General features: G+C 39.3%; 2 protein-coding genes across 8 annotated transcripts in view; one reads left to right on the top strand and one right to left on the bottom strand.

Annotated features, from left to right (window-relative positions):
• Positions 1 to 1,302, top strand: part of DPP4 (dipeptidyl peptidase 4) — a 79,001-nt gene extending 77,699 nt beyond the window's left edge. Inside the window, exon 26 of the mRNA XM_030325200.2 lies at positions 191 to 1,302. Within this exon, the coding sequence (XP_030181060.1) occupies positions 191 to 292 (102 nt within the window). The 3' untranslated portion in view covers positions 293 to 1,302. The remainder of the gene's footprint in view (positions 1 to 190) is intronic.
• A 5,323-nt stretch (positions 1,303 to 6,625) lies between these two features.
• SLC4A10 (solute carrier family 4 member 10) overlaps positions 6,626 to 21,687 on the bottom strand; it is a 295,709-nt gene continuing 280,647 nt past the window's right edge. For 5 of the 7 annotated variants that reach the window (XM_030325195.1, XM_030325192.1, XM_030325198.1 and 2 more), the window contains 3 exons: positions 18,026 to 18,093; positions 14,778 to 14,894; positions 6,626 to 8,749 (listed from right to left, as the gene is read on the bottom strand). In XM_030325195.1, coding sequence (XP_030181055.1) covers positions 8,683 to 8,749; positions 14,778 to 14,894; positions 18,026 to 18,093 — 252 coding nt within the window. In that variant the 3' untranslated portion in view covers positions 6,626 to 8,682. Of the gene's footprint in view, positions 8,750 to 13,903; positions 13,943 to 14,777; positions 14,895 to 18,025; positions 18,094 to 21,687 lie in introns of all 7 variants that reach the window. The other 2 variants (XM_030325196.1, XM_030325197.1) reach the window with 2 other exon arrangements.

Below are 21,687 nucleotides of genomic sequence, written 5' to 3'. Positions count from 1 at the left end.
GCATGAGGTGGTTCTGGGGCCTTTGAGCCAGATCTTAAAATGGACTTGGATAGTTTCATTAGAACATGTGTATATCCTTAAAATAACGTTTTAATTCTATGTATGCTTGTTGAGAGCTTATTTGAATTATTTTTTTTACAAAAAAGGAGACAACTGGCTTCCTACTTCTGACCTTTTTCTTCCTCTGCAGTGGTATACGGACGAAGACCATGGAATTGCCAGCGGCCCAGCCCACCAACACATATACACCCACATGAGCCACTTCATAAAACAATGCTTCTCTTTACCTTAGCACCTCAAATGGCTTGCCAAACCTCATTGAAAGCCATTTTTGTTCTGTCTCAAAGCTGCACTGTTATGATGATCGTGGAAAAAAAAAGTACACGCAAATCGAGAAATTCAGCATTACTCTTGTTCCCAAATTTCATATCTATAACCCTAAGAAGGGACTTCTGTCTTCACGACAGATTATTACCTTCCGCAAGTTTGAAGTATTCCGTCTGTTTCTGTTTATTATTTAAAATCATTACCACATCAGTTGCTCAAACAACTAGGAGTTGTTCGTATGGGAGCTCTGCATAGGTTCCCTGGGAAGCGTTCATCTTTTTCTAACTGGACCAGCCCATGCGTGCTCTCTTCTTTAAAGGGAACACAGTGATGTCCCTGAAGCGGGGGTGAGAGAGGGAGGGTTAGGAAAAGAAGTGAGGAGGCATGGCTGGGAAGTCAAGTCCGAGCCCAATGACCCGACCAGACTACGGTCAGCAACTCTTGGAGGAGAGCTGTTCACAGCTAGATGGGCACGGTTTTCTGAGAAAGATTATTTAACCAGTCTCAGGAAATCATAAATGCAAGCACCGACTTCTAAGTAAAACCACAGCAGTTGAATAGACTCCAAAGAAATGAGAAGGAAACTGGCAACAAAGCAAGGCCCGCAGGTGCTGGTTATGGCTACAGGTGCTACGAAAGCACAGCAAGGGTGAGGGGAAAGTACTGCCAACGGGCTTCATAAAATACTGATGTTTCCTGCTGAGGGAGGCAGCCTGGAACTGAGATGTGAGCACATCAGCTTGCCCTGTTAAAAGATGAAAATATTTGTATCACATATTCTAACTTGAAGGAGTCCTTGCATCAGTTTTTCTCATGTCATTTCTTTGAGCGTCTTAATTAAAAGGGGATTTTAACTTCCTTGGACTTGTTTTTAAAAACTGAAAATAAACTGCAAAGTGATGTATTATTATTCCCGTTCTACATCCTGTGGAATTTCTCCTGGTCGTCGAATAAATGTTCCTTCATTTTTTCAGAGGTAATGCATTTTGTGTCTTGAATGAGACCTAAACCACACTGGCATATGGACACGCTTATCCAGAAAGGCTCTTGTTTATTTTGCTTGTTATCCCAGACTGCCTTGTAAACATGGAGAGAGTTCAGTTTTTGTTAAAAAAAAAAAAAAAAAGCCAGATACATAAAAATGTGTTAAATTAAGCAGTTCATAGGGTTTTTATGTAATACATATATAATTTCTGTTATCACACACACATCTATAGCATTTGAAAAACCCAAATAATTTTTATTTTTTATGTAATTTACAATTTTATTCCAGGAAACTACGATGACGCTCATATTATAGGAACAAATAACATCAACAATATCATCTCAGTATAGGTTAAGAAAAAATTCAATTACTTAAGGGTTGAATTATTTGTGGCTGACACATCTATATTAATGAAAGCATAGATTTCAGATGCTGAATTTAGCCTAACAGATAACTGAGGAAATGTGATTTTTTTTTTTGTTCCGTTACCTGCAAAATGGCCTCATTTTAAAAAAAAAATGATTTTATGAACTCAGACTTAGCTTCAGACCATTTGCTGGAAAAAGTTATCTCAGAGTGAGCTCCAGCATAAAAATCTAAAAGTAGAAGAAATGGAAAAAAATCTATCAATTCAACATAAGACCAGTGAGTCACACATAGGAATGGACAGAGGGTTGTGAAATTCAGCTTCAGTTGTACTTCGGCACCATGTCATTGAAGAGCTTCACCTTAAGTCTCAAACCCCACTCACCCATTAGAGACATAAATCGACCTTCAAACCTATAAAGCCCCTGTCATAATTCTATTTCTTAATAGAATTCAATCATCAGAATGGGCCAATCCCTGCAGAGTTCTATATCTAGAAACAGTAGTCATAGATCATATGTCCACACCCTGTACTGAATTAATAGTCACAAAAACAAGTAGAAATTCTTTTAATTGAAACCAAATATTGTGCAATATCAGATGTTGTACAGATATTCAGACCATTTGGCAATATCAGGTGTTAACATCAGATATTGCACAATCTCAGATATTTTACAGAAATCAGACTATTTTATACAATAGTAGGTGTTATATAGTATCAGATACTACACAGATATTAAGACCCCTGTGTAACATCTGATATAGTACAACAGTAGTTTCTAAACATGTTAAATGTTTTCTCTGGCGCTCAGAAGGAATAAAAAATTCTAGCATGTATCTTTCATATAATGAGGGTTACAAAAGTTAAAGTAGATTTCATTTGGCCCTCCTAGGGCAAGAGTTACTCTCCAATAAGAGTTTTAAATTGGCTTATTGGGAAAAGAAGGTAAAGACATTGACAAATAACTTAGAGATAAACTTCATCTGAGGCTAAGCTGGAGACACACAGAAATGAAGTGCAGTACCAAAATGTGAAGACTTGCCTGCCATTGACAGTTGCGGCCTCAGCAGGTGCACAGATGCTAAGATTCCTATCACACACAACCTGCTGGAGCTCAGCAGTGCCCAGGAGCAGCACATACACCAAAGGAAAGGAGCGATAGTCACATCTCTTCTACAGATCCAGAGTTTGCTTTTACTTTTTGCTCAAGATTTTTAGAAAGTCACTTGAAAATTATTTATGGACATTTTTGGAAACCTTGCTAAAAAGGATGATATACCTCCATGCCTTCGCAAACAGAAGGCATAGATCAGTTCATCCTCTAAAGCCACCACCATAAAGATCAATTATCACGTCAGGCTGTATGTTATGTCATTCCAGGCATTTTCGGCTGTATGTCATTCCAGGCATTTTCTTTCTTATTCACAGGTGGTCACTGAAGCTACCAATGCTACTACTTGGTATTTGCTCCTTTTGAGCTAAGTTGACGTGAGAATTGCAACTTATAAAACTACTAGATTTGCACAATATTTAAGATGCACTAAGTTCTAAATGAAAAACATACCAAAACACAAGGATGGCTTTTTGCATAAAGAGAATTTTGTTGTCAACTTTGTGGTTCTTTCAGCAGTGTCCGAGATCCTTTTTACACACATCCTCAATGGTCTGCAGTGTGTATTATGTCTGAGGTATATAGGTGATTGAGAATGAGAGACGAAAGTAAGTAATAAAGCATACCATCACTGCCCATAAGCAAAGCTCAGAGCAAGGTATTATTAGTAAGACCAATGTCGTGCTCAGTATAAATTTATCATCTTTCCGCATATCTCCTGTGACAATATTAACATTTAAACTTGAGAACTGGAATTAATAAAAAGTAATTTCCCCACTGCTAAATTGAGAAGGGTATCTTCTCTAGTGTTACAGACTTTAAACTTCTACAAGCTCAACGAAATTTGTTATTCTTCATAATCTTTCAGCTGAACAGTTCATCCCAATTTAAAACAGATTATTTAAAACACGTATCTGGTGAGAAGCGTGACCCATCAAATAACCAAAACCCTGATTATTTCATGAAGCTTCTCCTCTCCAAAGTCATGATACTTGTGACTTGTGAGCAAAGAACTTCATCGGGCAAGTTTTGTTTCCAGTGTTAATCACAAAAATATGAGTCACAAAGAAAGTGTAACATACTGAGAAGAAATATTACTCATCTTAACTTGATTCTGGTTGCGTGACCTGGAAGGAGTACCTTGTTAAGGAGGACGGCAGTCGCTCCTCGCCTCCTGCTGGAGACTCAGTGCACTGCAGCCTGGATAAGGTGGACATGGGTTAGAATCTCCGCAGCACCACTCAAGCGAGAAACATTTTCAAGAGCGCTACTTAGTCTCTTTGAACCCCAGCTTCTTAATTTGAAAGAAGTACAAAAACACCTACTTCACAGAATTTTTGCCTTGCTGTGAAGATTTGTGCATACACTATGCCGGCATTGTATCCATGCGGGCACCCTCAACCCCCACCCTTCCCCTCCTCCTATTCACGGCTATTGAGCTTTTTATCTTGGTTTATGACTCCACCGATGATTCCATAGATTACACAGTTCCCCACCTTAGGTGTCTGTGTCTACAGGTGCTGGGTACACAAAGGTGTTCAGTAAGCATTCGCTTTTGCTTCTTTCTATACTGCCATACCAGCGAGAGTCTTTTCTTGGATCTTTAATACGTTCTTAATAAGATGAGCAGCAGCATTTTGTGATATATTTTACTTAGGATTCTGTCCGCAGCCTTTCCCAGCTGGAGAAAAATCCGAACACAGACCTAGGCTCTGGAAAGTTACAAAGAAGGGATAAAACGCTATTCCTAATTTTTAAGGAACTTATAAACAAATGGAAAGAACAAGTCACATGGCAGAAATCTAGAACTACACACACCAGAAGCAAGAGAATCTACGTACAAAGCTAAGACCATGGTAAGAACTATGAGATGAGCGGGGTGAAAATGTGGGCGGGGAAAGGTGGTTTCTGGATTCATACGGGCTGCCATTGGCTGAATTTTGTACTACACCTACATTTCTTTCATAGTCTCAGGATTACTATTGATACCATGCTTTTCAGAACTTTTTTTTTTCAGATACAACCCAAAACATATCATATAAAGGAATGTTCGACATGAAAACATTTATAGTAAAACTATTGTATTTGGAGTTACCTACATACCTAAGGAGTATGCTTCAGCCTGTTGGGTTTCAGTCACAATAAAAGTTTAGAGACCACTCACAGAGTGTTTGCTTTGAGCCTCGCAGTCATCCTGGATCCCTAAGGAAATGATTCCACTTTGTCCCCCACTATAGTCGACTTCCACTGCGCTGCTAGACTCATCTTTCCAAAAATCCATGCCTCTCCATTACTCAAAACTTTTAATGGACAAAGGGCAAAGATCATAATATACAATTTAACATCATTTTATAATAGAAGTGATCAACATCTATTTCTACCTTTTCTCACAGGTCTTCATTACTCTCCTAACACTCCACCATCCTGGGCTGTTTGCTTGGTTCCAAATACGCCATACATCAAATATGTCAGGCTCCGGTTACACCATATAGCTTTACTTTTTTATTTCATTTTTATTTCAATACTGGCATGTGTTTGAGAATCTCTGCAGCTCTTGGAGTAGGTTTCCTTCCCTATTTCCATCCTAATTCATATGCTACCTCTTATATAACATTTTCCTCAAACTCTGCCCTACTCAAAGTTCCATCTTTAAGTTATTCTCTGCTTTCATTATGCAGCCAACTCAGTACATACCGCATTGTGCTCTAGCTATGTGTCTACTGTGCCCTTGGAAGCAAGGACCACAGTGCTCTTTTCAAAGTTCCAGGTCAAAAGTAGTGGCCAGTACACCAACAGAAGCTGAACTGGAGTTGTATCAGTGAGCTGCAGCTTTCTGAGGAAAACAACCAAAGAGATCTCAAAAATAAAGTAAGCAATCCTTGAACACTGGGCTTCTTCGAGGGGACTGATTACAAGTAATCTTTCCCAACGGAAATTTAGACAATCATCGCTCTCACACAATTTTCAAATGCTTGTAAATCTCATTTCCTTTCAACTGATGAATATATGAGATAGTTTATTAGAACATTTGGGTAGCAATCTTGAAACAATAGTAAAATAATCAGGTGACCAGGAGTGAACAGCTACAGCTAAGCAGGAACAGAGGTAGATCAGTGCAGATAGAAAAAAAAAAAAAATGAGCCACACTTTTAAGAGCCAAGAAAAATCCTAAAAGATCTAGATCTAGGGATTGTGTTGAAATAGAAGTGGCTTGTGAATTGTCAGTGGAGAGTTTCTATCAAGCTATGAATTTAAACTACACACCAAGGAGATATTCAGATTAAATTTAGGGAAAAACTTCCCAGTATCAAAGGCTGTTAAATGGTAGCAATTATAAAGTATACTCACGAGTCAAGAGAAAAATACTAAAGTACATTCGAGTTCTGAATGTAATTACTTCTATAACATACTGGCAGACGGCTACAAAAGAAAAATAGTCCCATCTGACCCATTGTAACAGGGAGGAGAGAAATTTTAGGAAACGCTTTTCCCAGTGTGTGTGTGTGGGGGGGGGGGTAAAAACCGAAGTTTATGGAGTTCTAATAATGGGAAAGCCCACCAAAGACATTGGAAGGTTTTACTAGTCTGGGAGCAATGCCATTTGCACCCAATTCATTGCTTTCTGGAAAAATGAAGAGATATATCCTACTATAGCTCTCATAATATTCTGTTCATGAGGTTCAAATTGTCTGAACACTCTTGAAATATCTGCATCACCAAATTTTCTTCACAGGGGTGTTTAAACTTAAATATTATGTTCAAACAATCAAAATGTTCTACATCGATTTACTGACTAACACTAAGGAGAAAAAAGACAAGACACTTTGCATCACAATTTAAAATGTGCAAGGAAATTAATTAGGATAAATATTTATTTCCACATAACATTTCTTAGTTGTGAAAACCACAATATCCTAGTCACATTTACACATTACTTGAACTTTGCAATAAATTACATTCAAGATATTCAGTAATTTTGACCAGGAATCTGAGGAGATTAGGAGGAAATATATAACACTACATTTTTTTCTTATATTTTATATGATTTCAAAATATTAGGATTGACATAGAGCATTAAAATTCACACGAGAACAAAATAACTATAAAAATACTCAGAAATACAGAATTTCATTGGATATGATTGCTTATTCAAATAAGTGATCATGTGAAGGTCTAAATTCACTCTGATCATTTGTAACAGAATGGTTATTAATGTATTAAAACACTAGGAGGCTGCTTTTAGGACTGACTGGCATGCACAGCTAGTCTAAATCATAAAACAATGGGAATGTTTACAATGTAGTATCTGTATTATAAAACACACAAAGGCAACACATTCGGAATGGAAAATTTCTGTGTTTTTCCTTGGCATTTATAAACACAGATTTTATTAACTGCAAATTATCTGTATATGTTTTTAGGTTTATGTTCCGTAAAAGAGATGGCTCCTCAAAAGACTGCGAGAGGAATTTTCAGAAAGTATCAAAATGTTGAACCTAATGGAAGCTTTGTTGGGTTTTTTAAATTTCCCTCACAAGCTTAATCACAAGAGGATTTTTTTTTTCACTGTTCATATGCAGTTATACACAAAATATGTAATTAATAGTCTGGAAAAGCCACAGGGCTCTGAATTATTGTAAAATAGAACACCGCAGATTATAAGGTTGGTGATCACTGGTGATTCTTAGGAAACAAGAGCACTATAAGATTCCATCTTTATTAACTTCACATTCATCTAAAAAGAAATGAAATACTGTATTTTTAGTAATGCTCGGAAATTCTTAACTTTGCTTCCTCTTGTACAAGCTCAGTAAAAATGGATTCTTTCAGATGGACTGAAATATCTACAGAACCCTCTCAAACAGAATCTGAAATTTTCATTTAAAAGATTATTTTTCTACAACATGCATTCAATTAAAAAGTGGAAAAGAGCTTTGCAGAAGGAAAAAAAATTACAGTTGGAGACCTGTCAGCCTAACATTAGAACATGATTCAGAAGCAGCATTAAGCAGTACGTGACCTTTAGCAGCAGAGTAACTGGGGAGTGAAATTTCACGTACGAGGATTCACCATGTGGCCTTCCACGAGTGTGTATAATAGGTTTATTTGGAAAACATTTGTTTTTAATGGGAGAGAAATTTAACAGCATATTTCTGATAAAGATTTATACTGAAAATCTCACAAAACTTACAAAGTTTTCCGGAAGTATTTCATACAAGCCTAGTATTTGATGGTGTAATCACAACTTGAATCACTAACCGACCACTACTTGACTCTTTTCTGATTAGTTTCTGATTCTTTTAAACAAGTTGTGAACAGGTTCTATGTATTTTTTCAAATGACTTTAAGTTTTAGTTAGATGTATAAACTCTTACGTATTAAATGTATTGTAATAAATCAAGCAAATGCATAAATACAATTATTAAAAAATGTTTCCAAACAAACTTTTTGATTGGGGTCTTCTGAAAGAAGTCACTAACGCTAAGCTATAAAAAAATAAAAAGAAGTAAGACTACCTTCCAAAATTCTTCTGAATGAAATGACCAGGTAGCTTCAGGTCACTAAAGTAGGAAAATACAAACTAGGTAAATATGACACCTCTTTAAGAAAGCTATTGCTCTCATAAAACCAACGATGAGAATCCAGTGTTTACAAATGTCTAACATACAGCAAGGAGCACACAGATTCTTGCATTAGCTATTGTAGATGCTCACAAGGGTATCTCACTGTTCAGAAGTTTAAACACAGAAATGAAACAAATTATTGCACTACTTACAGTGTGAAGGTGGATTTGGGATGAGAGACAGAATTTACAATACATGATCAAAGCAGTTTTATTAATAATTGTGGTGCTCTTCTCATATATATGTAAAAAATAAATTGAAGATCAAGTCATAGACAAGTCTCCCTGTCAACACCTTTCCCTGAGTCCGCTTTCTTCTCTTTTCGGCTTTCAGTGCTACAGGGGGAAGAAAAGGAGAAATGTATTACTGCAATCCAGCACGGAGACTGTGAGGTCTGCTTGCTCAGACACAAAACCCATCAGCCCCAAAGTACCACATGGGCCCTTAGCATTGCTCTTTCATGCTGCGAAGCATAGCTAGATAGCAACAATTACAACCCCCTGCACTCGGTGAGATGGAAACCAAGAACTGCAGAAAGGGAGAAATTCAAACAACAGTAACTAAAACACAAAAATCAGACATTTTTAAACAGTTCCAAAAGCATGCAAGATTAATACCATGGTCCTCATTTGGGCAAAGGAATTACTGCTAATTGTTGAAAATGCCAGTCCTGCCCCCGTCTGAAGAAAGCACTGACATCATAATGACACCAAAGAGATGTCACGGTAGGTATTTCAGGGCTCGCTCGAGTGGCTCATCCTTTGTGCACAGACTGGATCCTGATTTTTGGTGAGAACTATGTCATGGTCTGTTGGAAAGACACATCTCCGCTGTCATCGGGGAGGCAGTCACCCCACACGCTGCCCTCCACACACCTGTGCAGACTGACCGTCACCCTGTCCATCAGAGGAACAATGCTTTACCTCACTGCTTCTGTAATGAACTCATTCCCAAGTGACTTCTGTTTTTTTATCTGCTATCCAATTAACCTTATCAGCGGGCAAGCTGGTAACAAAACTCTACCACTTCTGTCTTCGTGGGGTATTTTTTTGGTATTTTCCCAAAGATCACTTTTCCTACTCTCATGTTGACAGTTTTCATGGAAAACTCAAACAGTGTGCTCACGTGCGAGAAGCTCACAGCAAGAATACAGACTTCGGGGCAGGGGCGGGGGGTGCACAGAATGGCTTACTCCCCAGTGACCCCCAGCACAGGGCAGCGTCACCCCCACCTGGGGCCTCTCCTGTCCCTCCCTGCCACTGATACAAGGGGTGAGTGGCAACTGGCCTCTGGGGCCCCGAGCTGGAAGAACCCACACACTTTCACTGGCCACTTCTTCCCTTAACCTGAATTTATGAGATAGTTGACAGTGGGGAAACCCTTGGTTTTAGAACTCTTCTCCAAGCAATAAAGTGACAGTTAAAGCCTCCTCCCCACCCCACCCCCCCCCCCTTTCTATGCGGCCTCCTGCGCAGCTCTCTTAGTGGTCAACAACTTAGACACATTCTACGAGTGTGTTTTTCAAATTGCTTTTCCTCCAATTCAAGCTCGAAACAGCCCTTCTCAGTTGTCACCACCACCCGGCGCCATCAGGTAAGAAGTGCTGCAGCTTCTGCCGTCCGTGGCACGCTGCCAGCACTGCGAGCTGGTGTGAGCGAGCGTCTATGGCACCCGGGTTTATGCCTGCCACACTTCTCAGCACGCACTACTTACAGGTCAGAGCAAAGCAACTTTTCTCCCTTGTCTTTTCTCCTTCCACAAGAAGAGATGACAGTGTGCACATGATGTGTTGAGAGCCTTAACTCTGTATTTTTAACTCCTCTATCTGCATGACTCACTTCCTTCTACTTTAAGTGCCTTTCATATGACAAGTGGCTGCTATCCTACTTTTCAAATTAACTTTTCCTTGGGCTTTACCTGGCTCCTCGTCTCTTCTCTTCCGCCAGACAAAGCCAGTGAAAAAGGGAAGGCATGGGGCAGCGGAGGAAGCCTGGACTTGGAACTGGAAGGTTAGGTTCAGTTTCCGGAAGCCAAGAAGGAACCCTGTGACCTCGGACTAGTTGTTTAATCTCTCTGCGGCTTGGTTTCCTCATCTGTAAATTTGAACTATATGAGTCCCCAAATTCTCTTGTAGCTCAAAGGCCAGGATTCTGAAGCTGGCATTCTCAATCGCAGTGGGGCCCTATCTTTTGAAAGATAGACTACAAGAGCCCATCTGTAGGAGACCCTAGGGATGCAGACACACTGGCACGGTTCCTGTGTGCATAATGCTAAGTTCCATAAGCTTTTTATAAATGAGCACATTCCCAGTGGCACTATTAGTCACCAAGTGGTGAGAAAAGATTCAGAATGTTGACTTAATTCACAGATAATGCTTCTTCCTGATGTCCTGCTTTGGTCCTACTGGTTGTTTGGTTACAAAACAATAACCGATTAAATGATCAGGGCTTTTTTCCCTCTCTAAAACTGGTGGTTTTGGTGTCAGATTTCAACAAACTTATAAAGCAGAAATTTTATAACCAGCTCAAAACTTCTATGAAAAATACTATTGACTTGAACCCATCTTCTTACTGTATGCCTATTACTGTCTTTATTTCCTTGTTACATTCATTTTTCACGATTCCAATAAGTTCTAAACTTTCATTGTAATAAATATACATATTTACTAAATATGTAGCACATCTATGATGTGCTATTGCAGTAGATACATATTACATAGCTGTTGGGTACCAGGTACTCTGCAAAGACCAAGGGATACAAGAGAGATGAGACAGTGCCCTGCCCCTGAAGGAGTCACATTTTAAAATCTAAAGAAATAATATTTCAGGAGAGAGCAGAACATGACCCACTACCTTCATGCTGCCAACTAGTGATCTATGAAACTGTTATGTTTCGATCACACCAAAATAGTTGTTGCAAACAACATTTACCAAGAAGTCATGACAGGGCATAGGCCTAGGAAATCACAGCAAAGGAGGAGAATCCAGGATAGAAGAAGGTGGTGGAAGTGGGCGGCCAGAGGGGAGCAGAGAAGATGGTCCCAGAGCCTAGCCTCTGCCACCAAGGCAACACCAAGCACTGTTTTTCCTAATGTTGCCAGGTACCTTCCCAAGAAATGTCAATCTCGGTGTCAGTTGTTCGCCTATTCTGATGCAATGTGTGGATTTTAACGAGACCTATTTCTGCCAATCCAGTTCAAGAAGCCACAGAGGACCTTGTCACATGTATGCGCAGCACTGTTGAACAAGGATCAAATTAGACATCCTGCAGATGTGGTCAAATTTTCAGTGAGTTCTGATATCCTTCTTTCAATCAGGCGAGATAAAATATTGTTGACAACGAACAGTGGATGAAATGATGGATAAAATACAAGTGCTATTCCCAACTGCACTGTGGAAAAGTATCTAAGCTTCTCTAATAGGCATACAGGACCAATAGCAAGGGACAGGATGGAGAATAAGGAGAGGGGCTGTGTCAAAAACCGCAAAGAAGCCAACTTAGGCCTCAAGAGATACAGACCCTGGTAAATGGGTCTTTAGGTTTGGGTTTAGTTTAGTTTAGTTTTATGCACCAAGAGATACTCTAGTAGGCACAACACTGTTAGAGTTCTTGGTCATCAGATTTCAATACCTTCAACAGACACACCATGAAAAAGCAATGGCTTTGGGAGGGTATTGTTGTTATTAGTGTTGGTGGTTTTTGGATTTCTGGAAGCCACACACTCTGCCAAGTTTCACTGTTATAAAGATGAAAGACATTAACCATTAACCAAGAGGAATTTTTCACATGGAAAGCTACAGACAATCCATCTAAAGATAAACTTTCATTGCACAATAGTTTTAATCTCATGTTAGGAGGAAGGTATGTCCAAAGAGTAAGAAACAGGGGTGCCTGGGTGGCTCAGTCCGTTAAGCATCCAACTTTGGCTCAGGTCATGATCTCATGGTTTGGGAGTTCGAGCCCCACATCAGGCTCTGTGCTGACAGTTCAGAGTCTGGAGCCTGCTTCAGATTCTGTGTCTCATTCTCTCTCTGCCTCTCCCCCCACTTGTACTCTGTCTCTCTGTCTCTCAAAAATAAATAAATGTAAACAAAAATAAAAATAAAAACAAAGAGTAAGAAACAAGTGGTTGTATCAAAATATAAAGGATGGTCCTAATTAAAACTGAACCTGCTTCAAGCACACTACATTGTTTTACAACAGTTTTTTTTTTGTGGTGAAAAGCATCACCTGACTATACTATTTACTTTAAGGAGTACCTAAAATACTATGACATAAAATTTTTTGCTTGAACCAAAGAAAAGCAGAGAAGGAGTTTGTACTATGGCTCCATTTAGTACAGGAAGAAAAGCAATCTATAAGTTGGTTGTCTCAAATTTTCTACATATTCTCATGGCTGGCATTTTATTTTGAGCTCATAAACCTGGAGTTCCCATTTTTTTAAAAAAAATCAGAGAAATGCCATATTTTTAATGTGAACGAGTCCATAAGCACATATTTCAATGGGTTTAAGAAATTACCCTTCTCATAATTCTGATTTTCTTCCAAGACCAAAACAGAATTACTGTGAGGATGACTCTATCAGACTGTAGCGGGGATCTTTGGGGAAGGAAGATAAAGCATGTTTTAGAATAAAATATGACTTCTGTTTGAGCCAAGCAAAGAAATACATGAAGATTTTAAAGCCCTGTTACAAGACAGAAAACATCAATCAGAAGTCTTTGAGGGAGCCTACTGAGTAACTTATATTAACCTCCTTTGGACTAAGTGTTAGAAGTAGTTGTTAAGGGTGGAGAGAGGGAGAGGGGGAGGGAGGGAGAAGGAGGGAGAGAGGGGAGGGAGAGGGAGAGGGGGAGGGAGGGAGAGAGAAAGAGAAAGAGAGAGAGAGAGAGAGAGAGAGAGAGAGAGGTGACTAATTCCAGATTTCTGGGATGAGAACACTGTGCACATCCACTGTTTGTCTTTTTGGGATAGAGATGACATTGAAGCAGCATGCCATTTTGGGGTGACAAAAACCAGCAACAAGAGATACTCTGTAAGTCTAATGTATCATCTTTTCTGAGCCCATGTTTCCAAATATTTCTCATGAAGCCAGATAAAGCTTGCAGGTTTGGAAGCATGTGGTGCATAAATGGAAGCTCCCAGCTTTGCAATTTCTTAATTCAAGGATAAATTTTCTTTTTTTCCAATATAGAAATTTGATGTCATCACTAAATATGGTGCTGTGCGATTTGTTGATTTATATATGATGTATTTGTGTAAGTCATGTAGGAAAAAAGTTCACTCAAGCTTCCAACCTTCTTAAAGAGCTGAGTAGTTATAGGAACACCATAAACACTCAGTCCGATACTGGATCTAAGCCCAAGCCTCTCCATGCCTTTTGCCTCCCCAAAACTCACACAGAGAACATAGGCTGACCAGGTTTCTAGAAGACACCATTTAACACAGGAAATACAACCAAGGAATAGGTTTGAGGGAGAGGGTCTTACCTTTGGGGAATCAGCTTCTAGAGTGATTAGGAAGGGGAGCTTATGACAAAAATGTAATATAAAAATTAAGTAGAAAAAGTTAATTTAAGGTCATGAAAATAAAGGAACTTAATAACTAAACACTGTCCCAAATCCCTCAATCACTCTTTAATAAGAAGAGCTATTAGCATAACACAGAGATTTTTCTTCAGATCAGTATCTAAGAAGACTGGATGGTTTGAACGCTTATAAATTCTGGAAAATTCAGTTGGAAATCCTGTGATGACTCTTCATATTTAAGGACACACTCTTCCCCAGCATGCATTTACAACTTAGCATCCACAACTATAGGAGTGGTTTGTAATGTTTGCATACAGAGAAATATGAATGCATAGAACTTTCTGGAGCTGAAAGTTTTGGAGTAAGGAAGTTAGGGAAGATTTTCAGGGAGTTGGAACAGGGACCTGGAAATGTACTAAGTGCAAAATCACCATTACATGTGCATATGGGGCTTAAGAAAGGACAATGGGGGAGTGCAAAATGTGGGCAGATATCTAAGAGGGTTCTGGGAAGTGGGTGATGAGTGAATATAATGGAACTTTATTGCAAAAGAGTAGGCCAAATGAATGTCCGAAAGTGGCCTGCATTGGGACTCATTTACAGCACCATTCTCCCCACTGTCATAGTTTTGGAATAAGCTTTTAATCTGAAAGGGAGATGTTGAAAAACATACCAACAAATGTGCCAATTACAATTTCTGCCTACTTTTAAAAAGAGTTTTCTGAAATATTTTAGACCTAAATTCAATGGAAGCCAATACTATTCTTTCCCTAATAGATTCATGTCATAAAATGATTGGAATCAGTACAAATTCACATTATTTTGGAATTCAAACCTTTTAGAAGGAAAGCTTGACTCCTTATCTTTTGAGTTATCGGCAGTCATCAGAAGGTTCCTCCACAAGGCAGTCTTTGACATTTCATCGGAGATATTGATCACAGATGGATCATCTCTAGATAGCAGTTTACCCAAAATGAAATTTAAAAAAATTAAGTAATTGCAGTTATCTAGTGATAGAAACTAAATATAGGACAGTCTTATACCTTTGTACAGTATTTTTCACAGTTGAAAATTAAGAAGTAAATAGTTCTCTCAATTATTTTTTTAAAATCTATGAAAAACAAAAATCTCAACAAAAGATTCTAGTTATATAGACACTGGTTTTGGCTAGAGTTCTCCTAACTCATTTCAAATTACAGAGATGAGTTTCTGTGTGTTTATTGCTTGGGCTCTTGCCCCTACATTCGTAGCCAAGCAGATCAACTTCAGTCTCCTGCTCAGACTCTACAGTGGCTCTCACACACTCAGAAAAAAAAGCCTGGCAGGGGTGCCTGGGTGGCTCAGTCAGTTAAGCATCTGACTCCTGGTTTCAGCTCAGGTCACTTGCCGTTTGTGAGTTCGAGCCCTTCATTGTGCTCTATGCTGACAGCATGGAGCCTGCTTGGGATTCTCTGTCTCTCTCTTTCTGCCTCTCCCTTGCTTTCTGTCTGTCTGTCTGTCTCTCTCAAAATAAACAAACAAACAAACAAACATTAAAAAGACAGAGAAAGCCTGGTAGGTGGACCATAGGCTCTGTCCCTGCCCTCACCCTCCAAGTTCATCTCCTGCCATTACAGCCCTGCTCCTTCTACTCTGGCCACAAGCAGTGGTCTCCCGACTATTCTGGAACACTCTGGGCTTGCTGCCTCAGGGCCTCGTATTTGTCCTGCCTTCTGCCTATGATGTTCCTTTACATGGTACAACTCTTTCCCTCCTTTGTTTAAATGTCACCTACTCAGGCCTTTGCTGACTACTGTATTTAAAATTTCTGGGGCACCTGAGTGGCTCAGCCAGTTAAGCGTCCAACTCTTGGTTTCAGCTCAGGTATAATCTGTTTGTGAATTCAAGCCCCACGTCAGGTCTGCACTGACAGTGTGGAGTCTGCTTGGGATTCTCTCTCTCTCTGCCCCTCCCCCACTCACTCTCTCTCTCCCCCCGCCAAAATAAACTTAAAAAAATAAAATAAAATTTCTATTTCCATCCAGAGTACCCTCATCCTCTTTTGCTTCTTGTTTTTATTGCACTTTTCACCATCTAAAACACTATCCCATATTACTTGTGCCTTTATTTTTTGCCCCCCCACCTCTATTCTACTTGAATATAAGTTTTATGAGGATGACGATTCTTGACCATTCATCTGCTACTGTTTCCCCAAGAGTCAAGCAGGGCCTGACACTTGGTGCCCACTCAATAAATACTGGTTGAATAAATGAAGGCAGTCTGTGTATTTGGCAGATATCTTTCCAAATGACTAGAAAGGCCTTCAATATCAGGGCGCATACAATGCTGGGTGCTTTGTTTGCATTTTAAAAATGGCACCAATTTTAAGTGATGTCCAGAATTCTCTAAAATATTCCCAGGGCTAGAAACACAATCAAATAGAAGCAGAGATAAATTATAGGCCAAGTCAAAGAAAGTTTCAAGTGAGAAAACAGCACTCTCCTTACTGCACGAGGAAAAGATACCCTGCTGTGAAAAAAAACCACCTTCTATAGAAATCCTAGGCTGACCTCACATGACCCTCTTCAGTGGTTGTTCACAGATGGCAACAAATTAGACTTTTTTAGAGAGACACCAAAGGTCTGGAGCAAAACCTTGGGTCTCACAGGGTCCCTCCCTTCCCAGTCTGGACATGTGTTCTTTTTAGTTCCTCAAATCCAGCAGCCCCTAGTAACTCAAAGCATGAAATCAACCAGTTTCCAAAAGAATGTCATATGGAATACATGTTTTTCACAATATTATGTGACAAAGAGCCTTGTAAGCCGAAGAGTTTAGAAAATACTGGATTGGGGAGCCTGGCTGGCTCAGTCAGTTAAGCGTCTGATTCTTGACTTCAGCTCAGGTCATGATCTCAGGGTTCATGAGTTTGAGCCCCCATTGGGCTCTGTGCTCACAGAGTGAAATGTGCTTGGGATTCTGTCTCCCTCTCTCTCTGCCACTCCCCCATATACGCTGTCTCTCTCTCTCTCTCAAAATAAAAATAAACTTAAAAAAAAGGAAAAGAAAATTCTGATTAAAGAATATTAAACTTAAAAAAAAAAACATACAGCACTACTTAGATTCTTTAATATGCCAATATACACTATGAATCTCCAAATGGAAATGTGGTATGGAAATTTATCTAACCAAAGAGTCCTTTTGAGACAGGTACCACATGAGACCAAGTATCTATCTACAAAACACACGTGGGAATTTATTGATTCAATGAAACAATCAACAGGATTTTAAAACTTACATACAGTTTAAAAAAAGATAAAATGTCTTCTCATGTTTAGGTGGTAGATAATTATATTTTAAAAACCTAGGTAATGTGATTTTACAGTCAGACCCTGAAGATCTAGAAGATTTTTCCAATTTTTTTGGTAAATACTACGATAAATTCTTTCCAGAGGGAAAAGTTTTCTCTGCTTTTTTATTGGCATGGTCTTAAATTATCCTTAAGTGCTTCAATATCTATATATCTGTATGTAATTTTTGGCCAGATACGTTTTTAAGTTTTTATTATAACTCACAGGCATTTGCATTCTTTTGTTATGTCTTTGTGCATAAAGAAGATAGGCATATTTTGGAAGAGTTACATAAATACTTCCTAAAATGGCTGGTAGATGTGAATCCTTGAACTCAGGAAATAGATCATCTCTTTGGAAGTGTCATTTTTTAGGGGTAACTTCCCAGATTTCAAACATTTACCAGTGATCAATTTAGTGATTACCTAGCTCATTTATCCTGGAATTGAATCTTGACCAGTCTTCAACTGATACCTTTAGAGCTTTTGTATACATTATAAAATATGAGAAGAAAAGACTTCAGACAACAGTCCCCTGCCCCCCTTCATTTTCAGCCACTTGCCCCTACTCACGCAGCTACCAGTGTCAGAACTTAGTTCTAGGACAGGGTAATCTAAGTCCTACTTCCACTTCTTTCTATTCTAACACAGCTTCAACAAACCTTTGTAGGAATGCACACAGTTCACAATTCTTAAGTAAAGTATACAACAACACGTTTCATGACTCCAAGTGGTGTGCTTTTCCACGCATATCTTACCTATAGTGCCCTTCCAATGGGAGCTGTACTGTGCCCTCATCTTCCATAGCTAGCATACTTTGTTCTTCCTGGAAAGACAAATGTAAAACATACAAAGTGAACCTGATGAATCTCCATTTTACATTAAAGAAGAAACACAGATTAATGTTTCACTATCTCATTAACCTCAGGACCTTCCACTTTGTTTGCATTTATTAATGCTAGCACAGGTCCTTTCGATAAAGTATCAGCTACCAAGAACATAAGTAATTAATGAGAGTCCCCTACCACAAAGTAATTTAAATGCTAACAACAATCTCCTTCATGTCACTCAATGTAAAACGTGGTTAATTTCCAAGCAGATTTTTAAAAATAATCTACATTTTGAAAGGAAAAGAGTACGGGTAATGTAATTGTTTTCATTGTTATAAAGTGTACATTACATTCCCAGAATGCTCTGTTAGAAGGGAATGAGGATGTATTTAGAGAGGTGGTTCTCAAACTTTATTTTACATCAGAATCACGTAGAGGGCTTTAAAAAATATACAGATTGCCAGGCCCCACCTCCAGAGTCTCTGATTCAGTGGGTCTGGAGTAGGGCCCAAGAATTTACCTTTTCCAGTGACTTTCCAGGTGATGCTGATTATACTGGTCTAAGGACTACACTTTGAGAACTCCTGCTCTAGAGATTTGGAAAGAGACAGGAGAAGATGCCTTCCTGTATGGACCAAACACAGGTGTGTTTTCCACTAGGCACATCTTAGGCTTTAGTTTTGACTCAGATTTCTTCTTACAATATCCTACCCTTCCCCAACAAGTAGGGATATTTCATATAATCATTTCTTCATCTATAACACTTTAAAAGCATATCTTTATGATAAAGATAACCTTATGCTACCATATTAAAATGTCCTGGTTTAGGGGAGCCTGGGTGGCTCAGTCAGTTAAGTATCCGACTTCGGCTCTGGTCATAATCTCATGGTTTGTGAATTCAAGCCCCGTGTCAGGCTCTGTGCTGACGGCTCAGAGCCTGAAGCCTGCTTCGGATTCTGTATCTCCCCCTCTCTCTGCCCCTCCCCTGCTCGTGCTCCGTCTCTCTCTGTCTCAAAAATAAATAAACAATACAAAAATAATAAAATAAAATATCCTGGTTTAGTTTTCAATAATGTTATCAACCTTTTTCTATCCACCAAAATATTTTACTTATCTGTAGATTGCAGCTTCTATTTAATGCATTTATTCTTCAAATGAGTCAATTACCAATGCTTAAGTTCAGAGAACAATGTGGGTTCATTTAAAGATGTTAGAATCATTGGTTCTAAGTCCAAAAATGGAATTTTATTTATTCTATTGTATTTATTGTTTTATTTGAGTCCAGTTGAGACACGAGGCTACTAGTTTCAAGTGTACACGTAGTGACTCAACATCCCTACATCCCTATATGTTATGCTGTGCTCACAAATGTACCTACCATCTGTCACCATACAACACTATTATAGGATCATTGACTATATTCCCTGAGCTGTGCCTTTTATCCTGTGACTTGTTCATTCCGTAATTGGAAGTCTGTATCTCCCACTCCCCTTCACTTATTTTGCCCGTCCCCTACCCCTTCCCTCTGGCAACCATCGGTTTGTTCTCTGTATTTATAGTTGATTCCGCTTTTTGTTTGTTTATTCATTTGTTCTGTGTTCTAGATTCCACATATGAATGAAATCATATGGCATTTGTCTGTCTTAGTCTGACTTTTTTCACTTAGTATACTACCCTCTAGGTCTATCCATGTTGTCCCAAATAGCAAGATTTTATTCCTTTTTTGTGGCTGCGTAATATAGAAATGGAATTTTTAAGTTAGAGATGAAGAGCTAGATGATTTCTTGACCAAATGGGAACTGAAGAGAGAAAATAGGGTGGCCCTGGAGGCTTAGCAGTAGGTTGCCTGATGTAAGTCAGATTCCAGAAAGACTTGATCTTTGGCTGATGTCATTTCTGGCAGGCAAGGCAGTTCCTAACATTATCCTCAATATACGGACCCTGGCCTCAAGTTGCATGCTGCCTCATCTGAAGAGCCCTTGTCATATTTCTTGTTACTTAAAGATACAGTGTCTTCCATCTAGAGCCTATTCAGCTAACCTATGACTATGAAATGTAATGTGGGGGCAGGTCTCATTTTCACTCTGGGGATGCTCTCCGTACACATCCAATCTACTGACCAAGGCACGCTCCCCTCCACTGGGACCTTATCCATCCTGCATACAGATATCTATGCCCAGTCTCTGTGGTGTACTAATGGAGAGGCCAGAGAGTACATGTCTCTGCTACTTCTCTACTTATAAGTTCCCACCCACACCCCCAACCAAAAACCCTATGCTACATTTATACTCTGTGGTACTAATGCACGTGTCTGTTTCTCCCTTGCATTACAGGAACTAATCCTATTCTCTTTCTCTCTTGTTCCTCAGGGACATTTGTTCTTTTAAGATTCATCTGATATACTTTACTACTTGTGTATTATGCCTATTTCTCTTGTCAATGGAAGGACTATTAAAACCAATTCGAAATGAGTAGACAGCAACCATTGGTTGGAAATTACATATTTTAGCATCTGAGCAGAGTTAATCTGCTGCCTGGAAGAAGGCATGCCTTGCAAATGGGTTAGTCACTATATTTGGAACATAATACATATGTCATATTAACTTATATGCACAACACTGAGGCCATGGACAGAGCATATGTATTCTTGCAGGTAAAAAAGTTTACTTCTGCTATAGAAAACATTACCTTAATGCACATGGAAGGACATACAGAGAAAACAGTCAGTGATCCCAAATGCTATTTAAGTAAAACCAAGATACAAACAAAATGCAATTCTCTCCTTGTCCACTGAAAGGTAAGCTTGGCATATCGTATGTTTTCTGACTAACTTGGAATCAAATGTCAGGAAGGCGTGTCGAAAGTTTAATAAAGAGTACCATTCAAAAAGCAGAAGAGAGGAACAGCGTCACCAGCGCTTGGGTTACCTGGCAGCAGAAAACGAGGGCTCAAGATTGAACGTAACAGCCAAAAATTGGACCAAAGCTTTGGGAACAATTTTGTTTTTTCCTCAGATGATTTTCCACTTTTCTCTCCAATTGCTTTCAATAATTATTTTGCACTCTGTGGCTTGTTAGCATGTGTGGGCTTTATACTAGTCATAATTCTATCCAAACAAAAACTCATCACCTCTAAAGATAGCATTTCCAAGCCATGCTTATCTGAAGAAAAGGGGTGGCAGAGCAGCCGCTGCCTTGGGTGCCAGAAGGAAGCTGGGTGGGCCCCCGAGCCCAGGGACAGAGGGCCGGCTGCATCCCAGGCAGCGCTGTGAGGAAGCCAAAAATCTGAGACTTTCTGGGGAGGAACAGTCAAATCAGGCATTGGCCGTCACGACAATGACAACCTAGTTTATCTCAATCGTACAGGAACAGAGAGTGAGAGCACCCAGCTAAGTGCTACTTGTAAGTCAGAAGAACCTTGAAATGAGTTCCATTCAGCACTCCACTCATACGGGGTCCCTCAAAACATATGCTGAATTCTACAACATGGTGAAGGTAGTAAAGGGTGATGATCAAAGTTGACCCAAGGACATCTGAAGGGTTTTGCCAGTTTGACTAAAGGGCTACTCATGCTGTGATTTGAATGCTCTC

This window comes from Lynx canadensis, chromosome C1 (genome assembly GCF_007474595.2).
Source record: "Lynx canadensis isolate LIC74 chromosome C1, mLynCan4.pri.v2, whole genome shotgun sequence".
Lineage (NCBI taxonomy): Eukaryota > Metazoa > Chordata > Mammalia > Carnivora > Felidae > Lynx > Lynx canadensis.
The sequence above is the reverse complement of the archived record's forward strand: the minus strand, read 5'-3'. Positions and strand labels throughout refer to the sequence as shown.